Below are 20872 nucleotides of genomic sequence, written 5' to 3'. Positions count from 1 at the left end.
GGAAGGGTCCCATGGGTTGCAGACAGAGCTACCTACTCGTGCGAGTGCAGCTGCCAAGGTTGAGTAAGGTCCGATAAAGATGCACTTTACACAGGAGCTGCAACTCTACAAATCATAACATTTCAACAATAGAAATGGGATCAAGAGCTAAAATGTCTAAAACAACCATAGACCAGATTCTGCTAGGATGGCTTTGCATCCTGCATAAGCTAAGAATGTTTAATGGGGTGGTGTGGCTTGAAGTTTAAGATATGGGTTGTAATCAAAAGGTTGTAGGTTCAAGGCCCTCAAGAGTCAAACCACTAACTATCCTCATAGTGCCCTTGAGAACTTGGGCACTTAACATCAAGTTGCCCCAGGGGGCACTGTCATTTTAATAAGTGTACAGTAAAGGATAAAGTCTCAGCTAAATAGTTAACTTGAAATTGTTAACCCCTCTGTAAAGCTCCTGAAGTTTGCAGACGACACTACAGGCATTATCCTCATCCAAGATGAGTACGAGTCTGCTTACAGAAGGGAGGTTGAACAGCTGGCTCACTGGTGCAGTCAAAACAACCTGAAGCTGAACATGCTCAAAACAGTGGAGATGATAGTAGACTTTAGGGGGAACACCCCAACATTAACTTCACTCATCATTCTGAACAGTAATGTGGCAGCAGTGGATTCAGGTTCCTGGCACTACCATCTCACAGGACATGAAGTGGGAGACCCACATTGAGAAAAAGGCCCAGCAGAGGTTGTACTTCCTTTGCCAGCTGAGGAAATTTAACCTGCCACAGGTGCTGCTGATCCAGTTCTACTCAGCAATCACTGAGTCTGTCCTCTGCACTTCAATAACTGGTTTGGTTCAGTTACAAAGTCAGATATCAGAAGACTTCAAAGGATAGTCCGGTCTGGTTTGGTTCAGTTACAAAGTCAGACATCAGAAGACTTCAAAGGATAGTCCGGACTGCTGAACGGATTATTGGTTCTCACCTCCCCACCCTCAAAGAACTGTACAACTCCAGAGTGAGGAAAAGGGCTGGAAAAATCAATCTGGACCCCATTCAACCAGCACACTTCCTTTTTGGGCTGTTGCCCTCTGGCAGGCACTACAGAGCACTGAGCACCTGAACAATCAAGAACAGTTTCTTCCCTCGGGCCATTCACATAATGAACAGTTAAAACTGCCCCAAAACTCTCCATTGTGGCAATACAATCATGCGCATATTCAACTATTCATTCATATTTATATTCCATTTATATTTATTAGACATATCCTACCTCTTCTGACAAATCACTTTGCACATAAATATTTGAACAACATTATTATTGCCCTACTGTAATTTCCTCAATACATTTAACTGTTGTAACTTATTTTTATTATTATTTCACAGTTTACGTATATATGTTTATATGTATATTTAAAATGTTTGTATGTACAGTATATGTTGCATATAGGGATGTCGCGATTACCTGATTTCAGAGTTAACCACGATTAAAATTGTCACGGTTATTAAACCGTAAGAATTTGTAAGCTTGAAGAATGTGAAAGGGGTTCTCCTGGAGTTGTATCCGCCAAATAAGCGAATTAAATCAGCTATTTGGGAGCATTTTGGCTATCTAAAAAATGACACAGGAGTTGATGAAGACGGGAATCCAGTATGCAAAACGTGCAGATGAAAAGTGTCAGCAAATCGGTGAACACATCTAATATGTTCCAGCACCTGAGGGATCACATCCAGAGATTCATTCCCAGATGAAGGAAATCATTTTACAAACACAGCAAATATTATATGTAGTGTACTACTTACCATTTGGTAAAGTCAAACACTGAATTGAAACTGTAAATCTGAAGAGTTGTATATTTAAGTTTAAAAGAGGAGGGGTTCAGCTTTATGTTGTAAATGCCATGCCTACAAATTGTTTTTCCTACTTGAATAAGATTTCAGCAAGCGTAAAAGTGCTGTGATTATCCGGCTGATCATTAGATTACTGAATACAGAAAGAAGGTTCTCCTAGCCCCTAGCCAGTTTTATTTTAAACATATGGGTTAAGTTATAGTTGTTTTTGGTTACTTATTTGTATTTTTATTTATTTATTGAAAGGGTATAGATACTTTTTTGTTGAAAAGGTACAGTATGTTTTGGTGTCAGAGGGCAGATAGAGAAAATTGCATCTACTTATATACAAGTACTTTACGTACTTGTTTTCAACATAGAAGTAGGAACATATATGTTAACTGAATGTCCTTATGAATGCTGCAATAAAACATAAGTTGTGATATGTTTGTGGAGGGTTTGTTGCATCATTGTAAAAATCCTGATTTTTTTTATCAGACAATAATCGTACCATCAAAAATTCACATCGTGACATCCCTTTTTGCATATGTATATTTTTTGTATTCTCTTTACACTGGAAGCTTCTGTCACCATGACAAATTCCTTGTGTGTAAGTATACTTGGCTATAAAGCTCATTCTGTTTCTTGTAAAATAGCAGTACAACTTTTAGTTTGTGAAACTGTGACCATCTGGAAATGGCAGTCATTACCTGGGCAACTCCGATCAAGGCCAGAACAGTGTAAAGCTCTTCCTTGGTCAACTTGCCAGGTGTGGTACGGTTGGCCAAGGCCCAAATCTGCCCTAATGCTTCCCGCGGCAGGCCCGATGAGATCAGAATGGGGTAGAGTTTGGCTGTGTCGATCCCTGTTGGTGTCATGGTGAACTCAAAGACCTTCTTGAACAACTCTGGAAAGAGCAGCCAATTTGCATTAGTTACTGGGACATAAACTTAACTTTGCAGAACAATGAAGTCGAGAGCATATCTGCTGTATCGAAATATACCTGGGATAAGGGTGTCATTGTACAACCAGGCTGGCACCATGGGCTGCATGTCTTGTTGAGGGTAGACGCCCACACCTGTTTATAATGGATAAGGAAAAAAGTGAGATACTGCTCTTGTACTCTCTTAATATAAGACTGCTCAATCAAGCATACATCCCATGTGTATACAGCACAGTCAGACGTCGTTACACCTGTTGTCGGATGTACCACTAACATGGACAGATACACTAAAGACACTAAATGCTTCTACCATCAGCTCAATTGTCTTGGGCCAAGAACCGGTGGGTTTGTAAGGAAAACAGATTGACAAAACATACGGGGAGGAATGTTCTGTCAATTTGCATTAGCATTGAATATGTTTCTCGGAATGCATTTGAATTTCCACTGTGCACATGGAAAATTGCGCTAAAACCCTGAGCCCTGTAGTAAAGTAAATTAGACTACGAGTCAAAATTAGGACTTTAAACTACCATCAGTAGCAAAAAACATAACAGGTTCTCCCTTAAAGACATCAACAGGTTCAGCTGAATAGACAACCCCGATCAAACCAAAGGAATATTTCTCCCAAAACTGAAGATTTGGTCATTATTTACTCTTATCAAAACATCTCCTTTTGTGTTCTACATAAGAAAGACGGATTGTGGATTGGTGAGCAAATTATGACAGAATATTCATTTATGCATAAACTATTCCTTTAAATTTCTATAATTATTATTACAGAGAAATGATGCAGGGCTCCAGACTGCAACCAAAAATAAATGATTGTAACAATAATTTAAAATATAGTCACCATTGGCGACAGTCAGGTTGTGTACGTTCATGTGCGATTTTGTGAGATATCTTGCGAGTTACTGAATACATATTTAGAGAGTGCACCAGTGTGTCTAGTGCCTCTTTTCACCCGTTCTGTTTCTGACAAGCTTGCTGCAACGCATGCAACAATAAACACAGTCATGAACAATTGACTCTTTTTCAAGAATCACCCAAAAAGAACTGAGGGTTTGAGCTCAGGTTAGCAGTTTGAATCAGATTCACTTTCTCATCAAAGCTCGTAACTGGGAGCGCAGATTTGGCTACTAAAAACAGCCATTTGGCTCCTTAATGTTTGAGTTTTAAAAAAGTCTTCTTTTTTTCTTTTCTTTTTTGAGCCCTGTATAGGCAATAATGCAGAGAGAAAAGAATCTAAAATTGTAAGAATTAATTTAGCACCCCATGTTAAGAGATCAAAGCCCAGCATATACTGTAAATGTTAAACTGCCAACATGCACAAATTTTAGGTTGCATACACTTGTTAGTGGGATATGTTGACCAGAATAGAAAGGAAAGCATTCACAACATCAGACAGAAGATCTTCTCTAGACATATTTTCATGTTACTGGCAAAGCAGCTGTCTCACCTCTCTAATGAAAGCTGATGTGGTTATTCAAAGCCCTTATAAAGCTGGCACATATGTTTGGAGTGTTACAAAACTCACTACATTAGATACATAAACACAGGCCCCAAATTTAGATTAAGCATGTGGAAGAGCATATTATATGACACATTTTCCCTCAGTTGTCATCCAAAGGCATTTTTCATGTTCAAAGAGCATATTGTCTTGAAATGTAAACCATATGCATCCATTAATTTTCTCCACTTTCAAGCTTGAGCATTGCACTACCACAGAGAGTTGAAGATGGAAGGTTTGATTACTTGGATATCCATTAGGAAGTATTAGGTATAATATCATGGAGATTTCAAGCCATATGAAAGGTTTTTAAAAGAAACCAAGAGCACCATGAAGCCCATATGTTGATGCATACCAGGATTAGCAAAGAGACAGGGCAGGAAGTATCGAGCTGTGTTTATTTTGTGAAGCTTGGAAAAGGCGGGGCAGAAGTTACAGATATTTTCTTCTCACCGCAGGCACTAGTGGGCTGGACCGGCGGGGTTTCCGCTGCAGGTGGCGCTTGAGCCACAGGAAGAGGCTCAGGTGCTGTCTCTACGATGAAGGTAGAACAGAAGTCGTCTTGAGTTTGGCCCCAATTTCGGGATCTGGAGCAGCTGTGAAATTGGGTTGTGGCCTGAGCTCTGGGACCCAGCTCAGACAGAACATGTCGTGGCTTAAAACTAACATGGGCCTTCTTATCAGCTGTCAAATCACATGATGAGAACATCTTTTCTTCCAGAGATGGGCCTGAATCAGTTAGGGACAGAGGTTATGACTTTAAACGTGATTTTTATTGTTGAAATACCTTTTTCCTATCCCAACTTAATAAGAAGCGACAACTATAGTATAAGTAGGCCTTTTGTATGTGGATTCATTAAAAAAATAACATGGGGGACTGCTTCATTAATTTATTCACTGACTTTTTTCATAGAACCTGAGGCAGAACAGGAAATGTTTAGGCCCGATATGATTGGCTAATTTAATTTAATAATAGAAGAAAAACTTAAGAAAATAAAACAGAAAACAAGTCTATTTAACGAGCAAAAGAACAAGCCTATGTAACCGATGCACCAATCGGGTCCGGTGTAGCCAGAGACTATTAAGACCAAGGCGGAGCACTTTTTTTAAAATTAATAGGAGAAATCGGAACACTTAATATGCCAGATGTAGAATAGAAAGTCCCACCTTACAGCTAAAAGAGCCAATAGCCTTTTAGATAAAGACAATGTCTGTCAGTCAACTCAAGAATGCATATGCGAATTAGCTGAACTAGCGTGTAAAAAAAAAAATTTTTTTAATAGTGTGATCTGAGCTAAAGAAGCACAATTTATGATGCTATAGTTGTCAAATTTGACTGCTGATTTTAAATATGTTATTTGATCATAATCTTGACCAACAGTTTTGGAGATTTCAGTCATCTCCCCATTCAAGTAGATAGGAGCTGTACTTTTATGCCGCTTGTATCCAAAGAAAATAGCTGCCTGGGAGCATTTCCAAGATGGCCGCAGAGTGGACCGACTTGCCTTCGAAGGACTTTGGCGTAGCCAAGGTTAAAGTCTATGCTGTTTACAGTTGCCAAAAAAAGTTGTGCCACATAAATTGAAAATGTGTCTCATCTTGCTCCCCTGATTGCTATGTAGTAAATCAGTATATCAATCATGAACACTCATTAACCAGCCTGTGACATGATGTAAAGATTGTACATTTAATGTAATTTAATCAACATTAATCAACAACATCACTGTATAAGAGAAACTACATTGAACGTACATTGCTATTATGAAAGATAAATAACAAAAAAAATAAATATAAATTTAAGGATGTGTATTTTGTAACAACTACAAGATTTAAAAGATTGTTTCCCTTTCATGCACATTATAGATGAAAGATAATTACAAACAAAAACTCTTTTTAAAGAGAAAATAAGGCTTTGACTTCCTAGTTTTACACTTGTGCCTGTCTACTAACAACTTGAGACTTCCAAAAACATGACAACATTTCTGAAAGGGAAACATAAAGAACAAAGATGCTCTCTGGTTTTTACGGTGCATTCGGGCATTTTTAGGGAGCGACTTCAGCCACAGGAACGATTTTGCAAATGGGAGAGACCTAGAAATGGCAGACTCCTTGGCCAGGTGCCCTGACTACTAAATTAGGGAGTTAATTGAGATGCACCCAAAGAATTTAAATGATGTGCGGCCACACAAAGGTCACGTGTATGTATATTATCTATTGTCTTACAATAGTTTTAAACTTTGCTCATACAGTCCTATTTATAATGATATACTGCTTTGAGTATTTTGTTTTTAACTCAAGTGGTGCATAGGCAAATGTGAAGATATGTGTGAATTTCCAGCAAAAGTAACTATATTGTGTTATAAACCATTATTGTGACAAGATTTTGGTGATATCACTGGGGTGTGAAATCACCATGATGTGAAATTAACATCCACCACTCGCCAAATTTTGCTCATCTGCCCACCACTATGGTGTGAAACAAGAAAGGCCATCTTCCACAAAAAGTGGCTGGTAGAACTGGGCGTTTACCTGTTGCTGATAAGTTTTTATTTTTTTAAACCTAGCATACCACCCACCACTACCATAAAATAATGCCTTAAAATAATGTGGGGGGGCACTGTTACAGCATCTAGCAGCAGGGGCTAACTGCTAAAGCTAACAAGTGATGATACGATGCAAAAAGAGCGAGAGAGAGGAGTTACCTTGGAATGCAGTTTGGGAGCTGGAGATGACAGAGTGTTGGATGGCAGGGGGGACAGAGAGAGATGGAGGGAGAGAGTGAGGGATAGGGGAAGAGGGGGGGTGCTGGCCGGGCCCCGTCTCTAAAGACTGGCTGGCATGAGTTGCTCTCAGTGAAGGGGAGGATGGAGGGAGGGAAGAAGTGAATGAGGAAGAGGTATCGACAGGGCCCTGCAAAAAGTCACTAAACTCATCGTTGTCGGGGAAAGCAGGGGGAAGAGAGTGAGAGGTGACAGATGAATGAGATGGCGATGAGTCTGCAAAAACCAAACAAGAGAGTGAAACAGACAACACACATCATGAGATATGATCAAACAGACAGACAGAAAAATGAAAACAGTATTTACAGAGAACAACAAGAGGGTACTGAACTTCAATAGGTTAATTGTTCTTGTTTAGCAGGCAAAAGACATACAAAAATGTAAATGGATATATTCAGTATCTCTAGTACAGAAATATATATCAGAGTAAATCTCATGAAAACTGTCAAGAAATTTCCTGTTTACATTTTACCCCAAAATGAAAAGAAACAGAGGAGAAATTATGCAGAAAACAAAGCATATTATTAAGACACATTAAGATTTTTTGCATTGTGACATTGTGTCTGTGAATAGTTTGAAAAATAAAACTAAATAAATGTAATTTAATTGTAAAGTACATTTATAAAGTCCAAATTATAAAAGTACTAAAGCATATATCATGGCAGTATTTGCGGTATTGCCTTTAATTCATGCTGATTTTAAAATAAAAAATCATTGTGTTCTGACCTGACAATTGTTATTGCTGTATTACAATAATGAGATTGATCTGCATTACAGTAAATGGAATTTGGAGGGAGTTTAGGCTTAAACGTCATGAAAATAATGACAGAATTTAGATAAAGTCAGATAAATAAATTATTATTTTCTTATTGTCGTCTTCTGATTTTGGGGTGAAATACAACCCAGGCATTTCTTTGTGAGATTAACCTTGCTAGAGAACTAGACTAAACAAAAAAACTAGACAACACAACTAGACAAAACTAAAAACAGTTACAGCAGTCAAGTATAAACAATGTTTCTAAAGTAATATTAATTGCATTTGCAGGTCTGAAATGAAGCTAACAGCCACTGGGGTGAGGGTGTGTGAGGAATGAAACTGTAAGAGTGTGAAGGGCAAAGATAATGTGTTACATGGGAGATGAGGAAATATCTCACACTCAAAGGAAACATCTGGAGGGCCTCCTGGTGGCTGCTGGAGAAAAAATAGCTTCACCTTGGCTGTAGGTTTAAGGTGAGGTGTGTTTGTATTAAGGCTGAGTTTTAACTGTGTGTTGAATGTGTGAGGGTTTGTCCCTAACAATGTCCTTCAGCTCATGATGACCACTTTGGCCTTGTCAAAAGCTGTCTGGGTTACAGATGTGACCCATGACATCATGAGCAGGGACAACAAGCAAATGGCCTGAAGGCAGCTAGAGTGCATTTCTAAATGTACCTGGTTTCTTAGACTGTGCAGACGGTGTTGGATGCATTTTGGCATCTCTGCTGAAGCCGTCCATGTTTCCTTTGATGGCCTCTAAAGCGTCATCACGACTTTTCTCCCCAGTCTGTAGAAGAATATAAAAATAGTTTGAATATGTTGATATGCAAGAAAGCGTAACTTTAAAAGTATTCATGCAAAAGAATACTAAAAGTTAGTCACATTTAACTTGTCTAATCTGACTTATATCCAAATGAAACAGAGTATTCAGTGGGAACTAATGTAGGACTGGATTTGAATTCATCTATGTGGATTTGAGTGTATCATGAAAAGTCAGCTATGATGTTATTGGTAGGGATGCACCGATCCGATACCTGGATTGGTATCGGCTCCGATACTGACGTTTTTAGATGGATTGTGTCTCGTTCCAACGAGCCCGATCCAAATCCGATACTGCGTGTTAGTCATGATTGTTACAGTCAAGCTCCAAATATTACATAAAAGAACCATAAAAACACAAATAAAATAGTTCATATGACTCATGCATTTTATTAAAAGCCTCTTGAAGATGTGCGATTGCTCTGTGAATCACAAAAGGCTGTTTAATAAGTAAATATATAAAATGCACATGCGTCAGTGAATGGTGCTGCTGTTAACACACAAGGCTATTTTTAGCCTTCACACAGTGCGCAATATTTGAATGTTACTCACGAACAACATCTCAGATGTAGATGCTCAATAGTTCGGTTCACTTATAATATGCATTTAGAACGGCACCGGAGTTACTTTTTACCAGAACTTGAATAAGAAGTTAATTAAATTACTGTGAACTTGCCTACAAACAGACACATACAGGACTTCCTGGAGAATTCTGATTGTCAAAATAAAAGCATGAGGGTTTAAAAGTTAAAGGTGCACGATTGAAATATATTACTATATATTATTATGATTACCATTTGACCATTTTCATACATCTAATGAAGAATTACATTGGCCCATTGAGCAATAATTATGTGCAATACACAGTTTAAGTCTATTTATATTATCCAACATATCCACTTCTGCCATTACTTACATTGCTCTGTACATAATATACTGTTTTTTGTTCTTTATATACAGATTGTAATAGATTTGCACTACGTGTGTATGTGGGTATGTATGAAGGTGTATGTACGTAGATGTATAATTATTTATTTTGTATTCTTTTTTGTTTTAATTACCTATGTCTTGCTGCTGTTTTTGGTATTGTTTGTATGGTTGTAAACTGGAAGCTCCTGTCACCAAGACAAATTCCTTGTATGTGTAAGCATACTGTGGCAATAAAGCTGATTCTGATTTGTTTACAAATTACAATAATATTTAAGTTGAATGGTTCCAAAAAATAACTGTGTGAATGAAAAGTGAGCTGATATCTTACAACTAAATTGAACAAAAAAAGATTTGAATCCTTTAAAGTCCAGACACAAGTTGAAAAAAGGCTTCTTTTCTACTGATGACTTATACTGGAATTACTGTTAATTTTGCTGCTACATTATCCAGTATACTAGTTAATAATAAAGTGTTTCTTAATAAGCTTTACATTTATATTTAAATAATGTGTAGTTATAGGTTTGTGTTTCTTTAGATATTAAAGAGCATATTAAATCGGACTGGAAGAGAAAAAGTGGTATCGGTGCATCCCTAGTTATTGGCTAATATTATTTAAACCTGCCTGTGCAGCCTTGGTTACTTCAGCAGAAAAGAATTATGACTGTAAACTATTCCTTTAAAGTATTCGCTCACTTTTGGTTTGACGCTACTCAGGAGACGCAATTTCTGTTTCTGTTCTTCAAACTGTCTCCTCTTCCTGTCCTCCTCCACCATCCGCTGCTGCTGCTCCAGCCGTTTTCTATGGACACACACACTGATCAAGGGACAAGCTTTGATGTACTAACAACATTCCAGCAGAATGAATATGTAAAACCTTACTGATGCTCCTCCGCCATCTGTTTCTGTAGATCTGCAGAGAACTGTGGCCCCGGCCCCCTCATGCCTATGAACTGAGGTTGACCCATGAACTGCATCCCGGGAGTTTGCATACCCATAGCCATCCCACCCTAAAAACACAGCAGAAAGACAATGAGCAAATCTGAACAGACATTAGTGGTTCAATTTAATGGCACAACCACAAGATAGGAATGAGCCATATATAGGGAAGAAAAATAGTTAACACCTTCATCCAACTAATTTCATAAAATTCATAGAACTGCACAAAACCACCCTGTATTTGAAAGTAATTAAAGTATAATCAAATATCCTATAATAAAATACATCTTTAAAAAAAAATGCAACAGCCGAGGTTAGACTGAATCAATATGATGACAAAAAAAAAGTGTAAAAAAATAAAAAAATAAAAGTCAGATCATAACATGTGAAAATATTTTGTTGTTTCCTGTTAAAATGTTGTTTGCAAAATCTCACAGAAGTTTTAGGGATGTGATAAGACAAATGCAGTGATAACTATGCCTTACCCTTTGATTACAATCTCTCTCCCACTAAGAAAAAATATCTTTATTGAGATCAGCGAGGAAAAGAGAAAGATGACAGTATTTTTTAAAGGTTTGATGAATTGGATTTTTTTTATATATATATATTGTATGTAATTTAAGTCTCTCTGCAAAGCCTGCTTCGAACTGTGTCTTGTTTGTGAAAGAATCATCGGTAAAATGAAGCGAGCAAACAAACACGTTCTTATGACACAATCCGGAACTTCATTAAAAATAAACGTCAGCCTCTCATTCTTAATGTTGGGATTCTTGCGAAGCAAATTCAAGAGATCTAGTTTCCCACAACCTGGCACTGCACAACATCTTGACATCTTCATGGCCATCGTGACACCTCCTGTTGCTCCAAAAATAATCTCACCGCTCTACTCTAATGGCAAGACTGGTGGACAGGCCTAAGCAGTGTCAACAATAAAGTAGAGGTTGATCTGTTTATGCAGAGGCTGGCCTGTGCTGATTTAATACCTCACTATGATGTATTAGTGTGGAGGACCTTGGTTTCAATAAAGCCTTTTTTTGGACTACCGAAGAATTTTTTTGTTTCTGAAATTTACAGTATGTTTTTATAGTGCTATGAACTCTTATATGTCAAGCTATCATGGTAAGTTTGATTTTGACAGGAAAGGATGAAAATGTATATTAGCATGAGAGATATATCTTAGATGTTTATGACCAGTATAAGGATTAGAAGAAACAGGAAAAAGAAAAATCCAAGGAAAAATCATATTAACACGATAGATATGAGCAGAATGAAAGGAAAGAGTTAAAAGAAAGGAAAATATTAAGATGACAGTATACAGTATTATAACATGAGGGATATGTCTTAGATGTTTCTAATGTGTCTCAGAAACAGACGCTTGACCTGTATAGGCATGAAAATTAAAGAGGGAAAATTCATATTACCATGAGAGATGTCTTAGATGTTTATGACCAGTATACGGAAAAAGAAAAATGAAAGTAAAAGAAAGGAATGGGTGACATGTTAACATAAAAGATATATCTTTGATGTTTCTAATGTTTTTCAGAAATTGAAGCTGACCTGTATAGGCATAGCACCAGGCATCTGTGCACCAAAGTTCATTCCCATCATCCCTTGCATGTTGGGCTGCATCACCTGGACGATGGGGAAGCCCTGCTGTTGTTGCTGTTGCATGGGAATCATTCCTGCCATTAAAGAATAGTTTAAAAAAATCACTTAGTGCAATTTTATTTTTATAGCCATAGTGATTTGATTCCTAGTTCTTGTCAAAAAATTTCATAATAAAGAAACATATCCAATTTAATTAAAAAGAGGTAAAATACACATGAAGATTCTGATTCTTACCTTGAGGTGGTCCAACGCCTCCTCCAACTGGGTACATAAAACTAGAAAAGAATAGAAAGGAACATTCAGTATTGTTGTAATTTACCAGGCTGTCCATTTCAAAGCCCTGAAGCTCATTTCTCATATCAAGCTAATGTTGTGTCTATACAATTGCCTTCTGTGTTTAAGAGAGAGAGGAAAACTAAAAGGCAAGAAATCAATCTTACAACCGAAAAAAACATTTATGAAACAGAGTCCACTGGCACTTGCTAAAGAAACCAAAATAATAACGGTTGGTTGTCCATGATGTTGTTTCCAACAGGGTTGTATGATATTCAGAAGTGAACGGAGTAGTGAAGTAATAATGTAGTAACTTTGAAAACTACTCTATATATTCCTGAAATCCTGTTACAGTTGCATTGCAAGGGATAAGAAAGTCTCTACTCTCCGAAGAGACAAGCAGCTATGATAAATGCATTATAGGTTAATAATTGCAGCCGGGAGCATGCAGGCCTAATTGCTTCCTTACTAATTGAGAAATGCGAACGATACTGGTGTTCACGTACCACAGATCACCTCTTCAAATAAACTATGAAAACTGCTTGCAATTGTCTGGGTTTGCAGCAAAAGCGCTAGTGTGAAGAAACCTGACAGTCTCATCCAGAGTAAGCCTAAATTTGTTTGCTTTGAGAATAGCTTGAAATGTGGGCTAACACTCCAGTAAGGCCCTGCAGAAAACTCTCTTTTGGCACGGAGAGGATCTGTCTGTCTATGTTGCATCTGTTCACCCGCAGGCCTACAGCTTTACAGAGCTCTCACAGAGACTGTGATACAACAGAGCGAGGATAAAAAAAATAAAACACTCGATTAAACCAGATTAACATTCAGAGATCTGCTGTGACATCATGGCACAGAGATCACATCATCAAGCCATCATTTCAAACTGTTACCATCACAAGACATCCATCACTGCACACACAGTTATAACCAAAAATCAACACTAAAGAGAATAAGCTTCATATCATCAGCAGCTTTGACACAGAATTTTAAAATGTATAGCTGTCTAACCCAATATAGAGTGCAAGATGCATTTGATGTTGTTATAAGTTTCACTTTAGATTTAGCCAAATGCTGGTTACTAACATAACCGTGATTCTATGAATAGTGGAAGACGGATTAACATAGTGAAAGGAGTTGTGCGCTTGCGCATGATATCGAGAATCTTGCATTTCTTTTTCACACATGACCCTGACCGAGGAAGTGTCAGAAGCCATATATGATTCTGTTCATGTCATGGTCTGCCTCTGTAGTCATTCTCGTTGGTCTGAGACCAGAGACACTGCCGATCTTCTACTATACACAGAACCACGGTTATGTGAGTAGTCAGCATTCTTTTTCATTGTTCCAGACCATCAGAGATGAATTAACATAGTGGAAGACGAATACAACCAAGTCACAAGGACTATATACACAGTCTTAAACGTTTTCTGGAAGTACAGCAGAGCTAACTAAAGGAACAGAGGCCACATTAAATATATAAAATCTTGTGAATGTGCAAGGTGACACCCACGAAGCTGCCACACATATTTCAGAGAGGGGCACACCACGCAGTGCTGTCCATGAAGTGGCTACAGCACGTGTTGAGTGACACTTCACAGATGCAGAAACTGGATGATCTACCGAACGGTATGTATTGGAAATGGTGTCAACCACCCAATGAGCCAGACATTTCTTAGATAAGCATGCACATTTCCGGCAGGCACGCAAACTAATAAACAACTGATTGTTGGTACGCAATGAAGCAGTTCTTGAAACATACTGCCACAATGTCCGTCCTGGACACATGGCTACATGAGAAGAATCACCCTCTGGGCAAAAGGCAGCAAGGTGAATAGGATGGTTAGCGAACTGTGCTGACAAAACCTTGGGTTGAAAAGTCAGGTTCGGCCAAGGACTGACCTGACTGTCCTCGAGCCCCCACCTGAGGCATTGAGGACTTACTGAGAGGGCATGCAACTCGCTCACCCTCCTAGATGATGTTATAGCCAAGAGAAGCAGCCTTCATAGAAATATCCCTAATGTCAGCCTGCTCAAGAAAGTCTTAAGAATGTTTTCTAAAGTAAGTCTTTGCATGTTTCAACATACTGTACATCTCTACATGGATCTCACTCTGACTCACGATATGAACTTCACTTCTTCAACTTCGCAGATATTTTTAGATGCACATCTCGCAAGAAAATGTTCATTAGGTAAATTCCAGCTTCCCGGTCTGGCTATTAGCCAATGCTGGAATGGGCATAGATGCAACAGCCCTAGATGAACACCGAACACAGGCTATTAAGCACCACCTGTAGGTCCACTGAGAATGTGCTCTGCACACCGGTGGATTAATGTATAAAGTTCCCTTAAGAAATGGCATATCAAGTTTAGCACCAATTGACACATCTCCCACAGGGTCCAGATGAGCTGCTATAGCTGCCAGTGTACCAGTGTCCAGTAAGTGCTGCAGAAAGTCCAGCACTGAGCCAACAGGACAGTCAAATGGATTAAGAACCCAATTAGCACACCATGAAACAAACAATTTCCACTTACTGGCATATTTAATACCCATTGAAGGAGCTCTGGCATTCATGACAGTATTCCTGAATCCTGCCGAGCATTGTGAGAGCATCTGCTCAACCCCAGGGGCCAGACGCAGAGCCTCAATCTCTCCGGGGATAGATGCCATACGTCCCATTCATCTGGGACAATAGATTCCTCTGGTTTCATATTGGTGTATTCAATTGGTGTCATAATGTAGTTTGTCCAGCAGTGCTCGTAAGTTGCCAACTAGTTTGTGAAATACATACTGGAAAGTTATTAAACAATGACCCCATAATTTTTCCTTTTCAATATAACTAATATAACAATAACCCTGTCCCTGACAACCATGTCATTCATGTTTATCATATCTGTTTGCTGCTAGCCAGCTATAGTTTGTCAGTGCAGTCAGTAATGTAGTAGATTGAAAGGTAAGCATCAGAACATATTTTGCAGCTCAGCAGACAATGGTGCAGTGGTGAATTGTGTATGTTTAGTGTTGATTTCACACTACACTGTTACCTAGTTGGTGAGATGCAATGCTGGAAAGTAAATATACAACGTCCATCTTTTACTCTCCATGACAATGAGCTTATAGCTAAGTAGCTAACGTCGAAGCTACTTTCATTGCTTGTCAGCTGATTGAAAGCTAATGTGTGAACGTATTCACCAAACTGTTTTGTTCAGGATTCACATCGACCGAACAATTCTAGTCGTTGCATTAAAAAAAAGTTTTATTTAAAACTTTGGATTCCACTGCTGACACTGTTTATCTCTTGACTTGGCAGCAGCGAACCATGAGTTATTATTTGTGATTATTTTGGCAGTATTAAAATAGTCAGCATTTGACTGATACTAAACAGTACAACTGAAGTTTATTTAGCTATTTATTTTTTTGAATTTATTATTTATTTAAACAGCAATTGATTGATACTGAACATACAGTACTGATGTTTATTTAGCTATTTATTGTATTTTTATTAAGTCTTTGTTTTCTCAGTGTTCATTTCTAGAATTTGTTGACAAAATATAATTAATGACAATTATTCTTTGAATAAAAGTATTTGTTTAAGAAAGCAGCCTTCTGAGTACCTTTGTATTGTCATATCGGTGCATAATTGGTGCATAATCTACATACACAAGGTCTGTTTTCATTCCAGCTTAAAGTTAACTATATCAGCCACCATATCAATAATCAGATAATTTTCTCCCTATAAAATTGGTATCATCTCAAAAATCCCATATCGGACGGGCTCTAATTACTTTTATAGATATTTGCCTTTTATCATTAGGCAAGACAGTTAAAAGTGACAGGGAACTGTTGAGGAGAGAGAGCGAGAATGAAAAAGGCAACTACTTTAACATAATGAGCTCAAACGCCTCTGGCGTGGCTCTGATATGCGGACCGTTTAAATGACCCAGTGTTGCACACCGGTCTATTAAAGTAGTAAAAAGATGGCACGTAACAACAAAACTAACCATGACTGATCGTTTACATGTCTCAGTCACTTCACATGCAAGTGGGCGATTCTGAGTGCCCTCAAGAAACAACTCGGCCAAAGGGGAAAATATATCAGCCGATGCGATAATTACAAAATGTTAATAGCGGCTGATTTATCAGCTTGGCGATATAGGCTAACGGTCAACCACTAGTAGACATCATTCCCCTTGGTTTGGAACAGAGTGGGAGAGTGAATCCATCATGCTGTTGCAATGACCGGAAATGTGCATTGCTCTGATTAACAGAAAGTGTCAGTCTGCCCACAGCAGTAATACCTGTGTTAGCTGGATGCACGGTAGAGACCTCATTCCCCCTTTGTTATTGATGAGGAACACAACTGTAGTGTTGTCCGTCTGCACAAGTATGTTTCTCCCTGACAACTCCTTTTTAAAGTGTCTCAGAGTAAGAAGTACTGCCCACTGCTCCAGAATGCTGATGTGACATACATCTTTTAGGGAAGAAACCTTCCTTGTCGCTAGAGCACAAGGGTGGCGGAACAGCTGGCTGTAACCTGCACTGGGGAAAGCCGATTGTGAATTGCCGACAACCGTCTGGCTATTAGCCAACGCTGGAATGGGCATAGGTGCAATAGCCTAGATGAATGACCATAGAGGTCTCAGTGAGTAGTCCAGCCAGTTGTAAAAGGTTGATGTGAGGCAGCCTGTGTCACCTCCTGTGCACTGTGAGAGTATACTTAATTGTTCTGGAGCACAGGTGCATGCCCAGGAAGCACACAGACTGACAAGGTACAACGCAACTCTTCTGTAGATTCACTCTCATCCTCAAGGACTTGGCATGTTCTAGTAGGTGCCAGGTGTTTCTGACAGCCTGCTGAGGTGATGCGGTGTACAGCAGCCATGCCTTCCCACTTCTATGGTTCCAGTGCTACCTGATTGCACTGTGTGAATACTCGAGGGGCTACAGTCATCCGGTGGGTCTACAGTCATGGAAGAATGGAGTGCCAGCAATATGCAGGCCATGAAATTTCCCACCCCACTCAAGCCTGAGATGGTGTTATATATCCTGACCAAAAGGACATTCATACGCCTGCATTCCGGGCTGGGGCAGCAGAGACAAACAAGAAAGAATTATATGGCTCTACAGGAGGCATATTACCAAGGCCCCTTTCCTAAGCATCAGCCATTGCCACTAATGTACACGCCACCCGATCAGGCCTGGTCGATGGAGCTGTCCGAAAGGCAGGAAAAACAACCTCAGTAAAGTCAGGACAGCTTGGCATTAAAAAATCCTCAGGCCAGAAGACTGGATGGTGCAACAGGTTCAGGTTAATGCATCAAATTCAAGGCTCTGATGCTGGCATACAGAACAGTCACTGGGTCTGCTCCAGCATACCTAAAATCCTTTCTGCAGTGTTACGCGCCAACTAGAAGTCTGCGGTCGGCTAAGGAACGTGGCCTTGTTGTACCAACACAAAGTGGCACCAACACACTTTCGGCTTCATTGTACCACGCTGGTGGAATGACCATCCTAACTCTATGAAGCTGGCTCACTTTCTTCAAAAAAATTGCTTAAAAACACATCTTTTCCATGAGCACTTAACCAGTCACTAAAAAAAAAAAAAACTTCAAAAACTTTCATCTGTTTTGAATACTACTATTCTGATGCGAATAAAATTTTATTATATCACACTTTTTGTACCACTGTCCTTAAGATGACTCGCTTATGTTTTCCTCTTTTTAAGTCGATTTGGATAAAAGCCAAACGTAGAACCCTGTGGTTATTTGGTTTCACGGCAAGTATTAGAATTACCTGGTGCTGTGCTGTTTGAAACCAGACATCCATTATTCAAGCAGTTTAGTGGAGACTAAAGCCTTCTTGGTAAATAAAACATGAAGTTGTCCTTTTTATCCTTTCTGAACGATATGAGCTCTTCTTAATGAAAACTTTGGCAAACTCGCAATGTCTCCTTCCTAAATATCCAAATATTTTTGCTCAAATAAAATAATATAACTAGCGCCCAAAGTTGCAAAAATTAAAATAAAATACAATTCTATTTTGCACTGTGCAAACAATGGCAGCTGTCAGGTCACCAGATCCACATCACATACAGGTAGATGTCTTAAGTGAAAACATACATCATGCTGGTTGGGGTGGGTCTGGTCTACCTGCAACCAGCCAATAACGAGCACCACCCCCTCAAAACATCTTTACATCTCGAAATCAGAATACAACCGTGTACATACACTGAAAAACACCCAGTCACGTCAGACTTGCATGCACAGACGAGGGCTGTTTCTGAAAACCTAGTGAGCTGCATTCCTAGAAAGAATTGTAGGACATTATGGGCGCGTTTGAACGTTCAATATTAATTTTAGGGCATCATAGACACCCACAAATGCTAAGAAGGCAGCTCACTGGGTTCTCAGACAATAAATGCCTATTTTTGGTTGTTAGACGGTTGGCTCATCAACGATTGAATAATATTGTAAAGCATCATACAATAGGAACAATAACTAAGCATTATAAACACAGACAAACGTTGACTGATGTCTAATGTCGTCTTAAGAATCGAGAGCAGCATTACAAACGTCACATCACCAGCTGACCAGCATCTAAATACAGCGAAACTGTGCGGTATTAACGAGGGCATTTTCGAGCAGACTCGTGTATTAACATATACTGACTTCGGCAGGTTAATATAGAGAATAAAACACAGATGACAAAGCGTTTCAGTGAGATATTTTGTACCTGCCACCTCCACCTGATCCGGGCCGAAGCGCCATTTTAAACAGCTCAATGAAGTGACGTCATCGGACAGGAGAGACGCACTCAACTTCCGGGGTCACGTGCATCGACCGCGTCATATCAGTTATGACGTCATCTCGTGTCTTGGTTAAGATTGCATAAAATAATCTATTTTAAAAAAATTATATACTTGATATATTACAGTTTAATACATTTAGCCTAATCGTATATTTTACAATCGCGAATATATGAATGTGTGCTTTTGTAATGAAATATTCATGAAGTTTGCAAACAGCCCTTCTTTTGAAAATAAAATTAATCATTTGTTTTCACAGTTTGAGCAAACAACAGTAAACCTACTTGGATTTCTTGTGATTTTTGTGAAATTCTCCACATTGAGCAGACGATGGCGCCATTGTATGGTTTTTCTCATACCGAGATGAAAGTCTACGAGTAATTACGTTGTAAAAAAGAGTGGCGCTTCCTACCAGATTCATTATTTCTTTACACTAAGATCAAACTACAGTGTTGTTTAGTCGAGCATCGTTTTGGAGGAAATCACTTAATTGAGGATAAAATAAAATACTAGCCAAATAAACTGTTAATATTATTTATTTTATTAGTTGTGGGTTAATGTTCGAATAACAGTAGGCCTACCATGAAAAGGGGAGGTATACATACTTTGGGTTTGTTAATACACTGGACAACACTGATATTTCTCTCCTACTCAAATCCATTCAGCTCTCTGAATAGTCACCTTACATAACCATTAGGATCCATTCAGGAGGCATGAAGGATGCTGTTTCCCCACTGAGAACAGTGGGTTTAGCTTAAGGCCAGCCTCCTCAGAGGAGCTGATGTGAATACAGGCAGGTTCCAGCAGTTGCTCTGTGACCCAGGTGAACATTAACCCACAACTGACTCAGAGCACCCCACCAATCTCTATAAATCACTGTATTCCTCACCATCCTCCATGACAGCATCAGTGTGGCCACTGCTATCTGTCAGGATTCCCTTTTACAGTGTGATCAGTCTCTGAGCTGAAAGGCAGATTAAAGATTTATTTGCCTCAATTGATCCATTCTCATTCTGCCATTCACTCTGTGGGTCTGTGTAGAGGATCGATCAATAAACCAGTAAAGAATTTCAAATACACCATGAAAATGTCTTTTTATGTACAGTAGACCGTTTCTTATCAGACAACATTGTGCTTGCAGAGCATACCTTTGATGCGGAACAATTCATGTTTAATATTTACATTCTTATTTCTTTGTGCGACCTCTGTTACAAGACTACAAGCTGCTGTTTATGATTTGTTTAATTGATTGTGTGTTTTGGGCATTGCTTCAAAAATGTATGGACAGAGTGATTTCACTATTTTAGTTGTCTTATAGATCCCCTCTCAACATAAGTTTGTTTTACATTTAAATGATTGCACTTTCAGTTATGAGGGTCATTAGTTCATATTTATACTGATATTTGATATTGACTCAAATTCAGATGTATTCATATATGACACTTGAAAACACAAATTGTTCCAAAATTAAGACAAATATTTCTAAAATGTCTCTAAAATGTATCGGCTGGGTGAAACTGCATGATATTTGTTTGGTAATTGATAAGCAAATCTTGTACTGCTCCATTGATGGAAAGCATTTTTGCATTTAAAAAGAAAAGTCAAACGGGTCAAAAATGACCCAAATAATAACAGAGGGTTAAATAAGACAGTGGAGCTTAAGATATGATGAATTACTGTCATTTGCTTTATACCC

At 38.7% G+C, this 20872-nt stretch overlaps 1 protein-coding gene across 8 annotated transcripts in view; it reads right to left on the bottom strand.

The window, feature by feature from the left end:
• The window catches only part of LOC127629690 (synergin gamma-like), a 73541-nt gene extending 54347 nt beyond the window's left edge, over window positions 1–19194 (bottom strand). For 2 of the 8 annotated variants that reach the window (XM_052106896.1, XM_052106897.1), the window contains exons 1-10: window positions 19104–19194; window positions 12335–12375; window positions 12050–12174; window positions 10436–10563; window positions 10250–10355; window positions 8483–8594; window positions 6973–7266; window positions 4724–4999; window positions 2824–2898; window positions 2531–2727 (exon numbers count right to left, since the gene is read on the bottom strand). In XM_052106896.1, coding sequence (XP_051962856.1) covers window positions 2531–2727; window positions 2824–2898; window positions 4724–4999; window positions 6973–7266; window positions 8483–8594; window positions 10250–10355; window positions 10436–10563; window positions 12050–12174; window positions 12335–12375; window positions 19104–19138 — 1389 coding nt within the window. In that variant the 5' untranslated portion in view covers window positions 19139–19194. The remainder of the gene's footprint in view (window positions 1–2530; window positions 2728–2823; window positions 2899–4723; window positions 5000–6972; window positions 7267–8482; window positions 8595–10249; window positions 10356–10435; window positions 10564–12049; window positions 12175–12334; window positions 12376–19103) is intronic. The other 6 variants (XM_052106900.1, XM_052106904.1, XM_052106902.1 and 3 more) reach the window with 4 other exon arrangements.
• Window positions 19195–20872: the final 1678 nt, after the last annotated feature.

The sequence above is a fragment of the Xyrauchen texanus genome, chromosome 36 (genome assembly GCF_025860055.1).
Source record: "Xyrauchen texanus isolate HMW12.3.18 chromosome 36, RBS_HiC_50CHRs, whole genome shotgun sequence".
Classification (NCBI taxonomy): Eukaryota; Metazoa; Chordata; class Actinopteri; order Cypriniformes; family Catostomidae; genus Xyrauchen; species Xyrauchen texanus.
Note: the sequence above shows the minus strand (reverse complement) of the source record. Positions and strands in the feature narration are given on the sequence as shown.